The 5,319-nt window shown below is 36.9% G+C and overlaps 1 protein-coding gene across 1 annotated transcript; it reads left to right on the forward strand.

Annotated features, from left to right (window-relative positions):
- Positions 1 to 14: 14 nt before the first annotated feature.
- On the forward strand, positions 15 to 5,313 carry LOC117114299 (stress response protein nst1-like). The gene is made up of 5 exons (XM_033257924.1): positions 15 to 101; positions 2,177 to 2,612; positions 3,085 to 3,174; positions 3,534 to 3,598; positions 4,124 to 5,313. Exons 2-5 carry the CDS (start codon positions 2,282 to 2,284, stop codon positions 4,277 to 4,279), a joined length of 642 nt encoding a protein of 213 aa, XP_033113815.1. The 5' UTR covers positions 15 to 101; positions 2,177 to 2,281; the 3' UTR covers positions 4,280 to 5,313.
- The last annotated feature ends 6 nt before the right edge of the window (positions 5,314 to 5,319 follow it).

The raw sequence follows: 5,319 nt of genomic DNA on the forward strand, positions 1-5,319 counted from the left end.
GGAAAGGGGGGTGGGAGGAGGGGGGGGGGGGACGGAACAGAAAGGGACTTTCACAATTTGGGAAACTAGATCACCTAAGACCCACCATGGTTGGTGCTGAGGTAAGAACTTTATGATCATGACACCTCTAGATGGCCGGAAATGGCACTCTCAGATCTAAATTCTAATTATAGTTTTCCTTTTTTCCCCATTTTTTTTTTAATTTTGAAAAATTTAGGTCGGCTCGGCCCCACTTGAATCCGCCACTGATTATTATGACGTCATTGCGAGATTGCGTCAACATAACAATGGAGTTTGTATTTGTGGTATCATAAATAAATCGAAATAGACCTATCCGTGTCAAAGGCTTTATATATTACTGTTTAATAACGGCTATATAAAATTCAATTGACTAACTATATTTGTGTTGAAATTTAAAAAAAAACAGTAATCTATGAATGCAGATAATAATAAACACTAGTATATGCGTACGGGTCACAATAATATACAAAAGTAATAAATTGTTTATTGGCCTTTTTTGGCCTAATAAGTGTACACACTTCCAATTTTAACAACGTACAGTACATTTTTTTCACAATAAATTTAGCCTCTAATAACTGTTAGTGAATCGATGTAGTGAGATGGTTACGACATGTACAAACTATTGCGTTTTTACTTTGTTTTGGTCCGGAAATACGCACCGCACTTTGAAAAGTGAGCAGACAAAATCATGAGAGTCATGCGTAATTGTTATTTTTCCATTCGCTTTGAAAAGTTGGGTTTTAATTATAGAAGATTGGTGAAAAGTGGGGGAACAATTTATATGATGTCCCCCCTACTTTGAAAAGTGGGGGGACGTGTTCCCCTGTCCCCCACCGATCGAGGCCCATGAGAACATGGCCAAGATGCCACACGGAGACGTCACCATATCAAAATGATGTCATCACTCCGTATCAACCATGATGAAATACTAATCGCTTCGGAAGTGATTGTTTTAAGCATACATTTCTGAAATGAGTAGCGGCCAGACGTACAGTATTTCCGGTATGAGCGCGTCCGGTATAGTAAGCTTAATACGGAGCAGGACCTATTACGGTCATCGCATGACCCATAATTTTCATATCTAAATCCAATGGCTGGGCTGTGATACCCTCCGTATTGTGAGAACCAGAGTAAAGAACCTGGTAACGGAAGATTTAAACAATTGAAGGTACTTGCATTATTATATCTTGTACAGATATAACGCACTGATAGTCATGCAATGATGAGTTGTATGCAAAACGCATTTATTTATAGGTCTATTTCATTTAATTTAATTTCATTCTTTATTTCGGAAATTGCATATCCATATCTATAATCGGTTTAAGCATATAATAATAACAACAAACAAAAATCCCTAACGACTAAACTGTAATTTCTATCGCAATAATACATATATATGAAAAAATGAGTATTGCGTATATTATACTTATGCATACAAAATACCACTCCATCTGTTATAATTTTTATATAAAATTTTATTTCATATTTTTATTGTATTCAACTCTTTTACAGTAATGAGTGCGATATCATCCTAAGATAGGCTTTAACAAAAAGAAAGTAAGCTTAAAAAAAATGTGTAAGCTTAAAAAAAATGTGTAAGAACATAAAAACGAAAACCCCCACAAAGAGAAAAAAAATTGAATGTCATGTCATGCAGTGCCAGTTGATCTAACTGGTGACCTGTAGCACCACAGGCATCTTTACAATTTATGACGTCATTGCACACAGTCGATTATCTAATACAATTTATTACACAGTAGTCCGAGTCAAAACATGGGCCTAGTCAACAGGAAAGTTGTGATCCGTAACTACCCTCTTGTGCAAAGAAGAATTAGGCCTAGCTGGTTTTGGACGAACCACTATCAAACCTAAACAGGGACTTTCTCAACAACCCAAAGACGTCATGTTGGGACCTCAGAGCAAGGAGTTTACTTATGTCATGATATTACATAGCCGACCAGCACGTCGATTAATATTGGTATGCCTATCTATATAGGCCTAAACATAATGGATATAAGCGAATACGCACGCCCATACTACTTTAATGTGTACGAATAATCACACGTTCAACGTGGATTATGTAATACAAGGCTATTGACTATAAACGGAAACTAAGCTTGACTATTTTCCTATTTCAACATTTTATGGTTTACAGGGGAAATCGTCATGAACGGACAGATTCGGTACGACGAGTAGTAAAATATCTTGTCAACAGAATCTAAAAGGCTCGCATGCCAGCATATCTGGATATTATATCGCCATGGGTTGCTGTTGTAGTAATGACTCTGAATCAGAAACCTTAGAGAAATCAGTTGGCGCAAAACACGATGAATCTTATGAAAACCCACTGATGTATGATAGAAAAAGACCTCCGACATACGGTGCTACGTCTGCGACTGAATACGACGAGCGTAGATCGTTGACTGCCGACGAAGAATCTTCGCCGACGACAAAGCCAGACGAGAATGCTATTCACGAATTGCAAAGAAAAAAAGTAAAAACCACTTCCAAAAAATGGAAGCAGAAATTGAAGGGAGGTCAGAAGCTTTTAAAGAAAAAGGATAATAAATATCAATCTAAAGAAACATCGGGTAAGTAGATACCGTAAATCATCGAATAAAAGCTCTGGGCTTCTTGTTCAGAACCCTTAGATGGGCTTCTTCTTTTTCAGGGCCCTAAATGGGCTTCTTTTCGAAATGGGCTTCTTTACGAGATTGCTTTTCAAAATGAATGCTGTAAATACGTGGAATTGCTAATACTGTCGACATTGTTCAACAAAAAAACTTTTAACCATAGGCCTACTAAACAATAAAATAATATTGGTACTGACACGCTATCACAGTCATCAAAAATCGTCAGTCTAAGTGGAAGTAACTCGAAAAGAAGCTCATACTATCTTGATTAAAAGCCCAGAGGCTTCTTTTCGAGATGGGCTACTTCTCTATATTAATCTCAATGGGCCTATAGAACAAATACATGCCCCAACCCTCCGCTTGAAGAATTCTTGATCTGCCCTTGGATGTTGGTAGATTTTGAAGATTTCGTTTTCATTTTTAAATTCAGAAAACCAAGTTTACCAGTCGAAGAAGAAACCCACCCTTTTGAGTTATCAAGATATCACCACTATAAGAGAAAAAGAAAAACAAAAGAGAGGTAGGACATCTATTCCTTTCGATTAACTTTTTAAGCTCTAGGCCCTATGCCTGCAAAGCAAAGCAAAACAACATTGGTCTATAGGATATTGATCAATGCAAACACAAACATGTGCAAAATTCAGCCTGTATTATATTACAGACCGTCACAATCGATTGATCAATCAATTTATCAATCAAGCAAAAAAGCAACCAATCAATCGATCGATCGATCATTCAGCCAGTCAATATGTCAGTATATCAATCAACCAATATATCAATCAAGATTATACTACAGCCACTACTAACATTACCCTCCGCGATTGTCCAATTTCCAATAACAATAATGTAATTTTAGACCTATGTTTACTTTCCTTTTAGCACAGATCAGAACCAAAGATTTAGAAGCCAAAAAAGCGAAGGAAGGGATGTCGGAAGCTTTACAGGTACGTACAAATGATCTCAGAAGATATCTAACGGTAATTTACATTGGGGCATCAGATACACATGAAACTAAAGTAATGGCAAGTTATCAGCAGCATAGGCCTACACTAAATATTTAACAAAAGTGTTACAATGCCTTTACTTATCAGAGCCACTATATTTTAGGGCTCAAAGGTCGAAGAATGCACAGACATTGTAGACTTAAATAGGTTTATTGACCGTTAAAGTACTGTATTTACACATGCGTAAATAAACTTGTGGCATTCATTTTTATCTGAATACTAAGTATGCTCATGAGTAATAGAACATAGGGCCTATAGGATATATTATAGGCATAGGCCAGAGCAAATTGGGCGTGGTCGGACGTCTCTCAAAATATTTCTTTCCCGACAGGGATGGGGGTTATGGGCCCCCGACGAGGGCCCTGGTGCCACCCCTGGTAAAGTAGATGTGTGTGACAGTGAACAAGTTTCTCTAGTACAGTATATACATCTGCGATGTATTTTTCCTTTTTTCTTTTAAAATAGAATGCACACGAGAGGGGTGAAAAGCTAGATAAACTTCAAGACAAGACTGCTGACTTAAGAGCGCATTCAGAAAGTTTTGCTGAGAACGCGCGAAAGATACTAGAACAAGAAGAACAGAAACATCTGGCTAAGAAAACTAAACAACATAACACGTGACACTCGGCTGATATTGACAGTGTCCACGTGAATTAAAACACAATGATGAGCATAACAGAGTTCAACAACGGAAACCACCACTGTAGCCAACAACTCATAAATTGGTAAATTCTACGAATGGGAAGTGACAAATATTATGGAATAGACCTACATTGGAAGGATAAACACAATATTCGTCCGTTCCAGAATTTATAATAATTAAGTTCTTAGCGTTCTAATAACTTATGCATTGCTACATTTACTTGATCAAAGAAAGTTAAATGTTGCTACCACTTAACTTTTTTCTACATGGCGACCCTACAGTGGACTACGGTATCTCTGAACGGATTACCATTCAATTAAAAAATACTGCGCCTTCAGGATGAGTTATTATTTTATACCTGGCCACTTACTCTGCATACTCCGACGCGAAACCCCACATATAAATGTAGGAAATTATCTGCAGACCTCTCAAAACTACATACAGTATCATAAAATGCTGCATGTAGAGGGAGGTATTCAAACATCCATCGGACTCAATTGCTCGCTATGTATGTAATATCCAATAATAGTTTATATACGTGGTTTAATATAATTACATAAACTCGAATACAGTACTTGAATACTAACGCTTTAAGGAAGTCTCTCAAATCTGTACTTTTTCAGAGCCAGGGTTTCATTCCTGGCCCACATCGAAGTATGCTCTCAACCCTCAAATTGTAGGTGTCCTCCCATGCATTTTAAATATCGTGCTTACCATACATTATTATTAGGCAGTCCTTGCCAACAAATAATTTCTGTCTATATTGCCTGGCATCGATTATTAATTAGGCCAACTTGTGTGCGACGTAACTTTCTGTGTGCTGCCACCGATGTAAAGGTGAAATGTAAATAAATGAATGAATATATAAATGAATAAATAAATAAATAATAGGGTAATAATAATAATTTATCATCATCATCATTATACAATAACTATTATTATTTTTCTGTGTGCCTCAGGAAATGTAATCATTGGCCAAACCATGTGATGTATGATGGAGAAAGTTCATCTCTACATC

This window comes from Anneissia japonica, unplaced genomic scaffold (genome assembly GCF_011630105.1).
Source record: "Anneissia japonica isolate Jap-2015-1 unplaced genomic scaffold, ASM1163010v1 scaffold2994_len2133135_cov197, whole genome shotgun sequence".
In the NCBI taxonomy this organism is placed as follows: domain Eukaryota; kingdom Metazoa; phylum Echinodermata; class Crinoidea; order Comatulida; family Comatulidae; genus Anneissia; species Anneissia japonica.

Excerpts from the sequence above, each read along its gene's own strand:
- LOC117114299 (XM_033257924.1), top strand. The coding sequence starts at position 2,282 with ATGGGTTGCTGTTGTAGTAATGACTCTGAATCAGAAACCTTAGAGAAA. Across the intron at positions 2,613-3,084 it reads TCAATCTAAAGAAACATCGG|AAAACCAAGTTTACCAGTCG; the intron begins GTAAGTAGATAC and ends TTTTAAATTCAG. Across the intron at positions 3,599-4,123 it reads GGATGTCGGAAGCTTTACAG|AATGCACACGAGAGGGGTGA; the intron begins GTACGTACAAAT and ends CTTTTAAAATAG.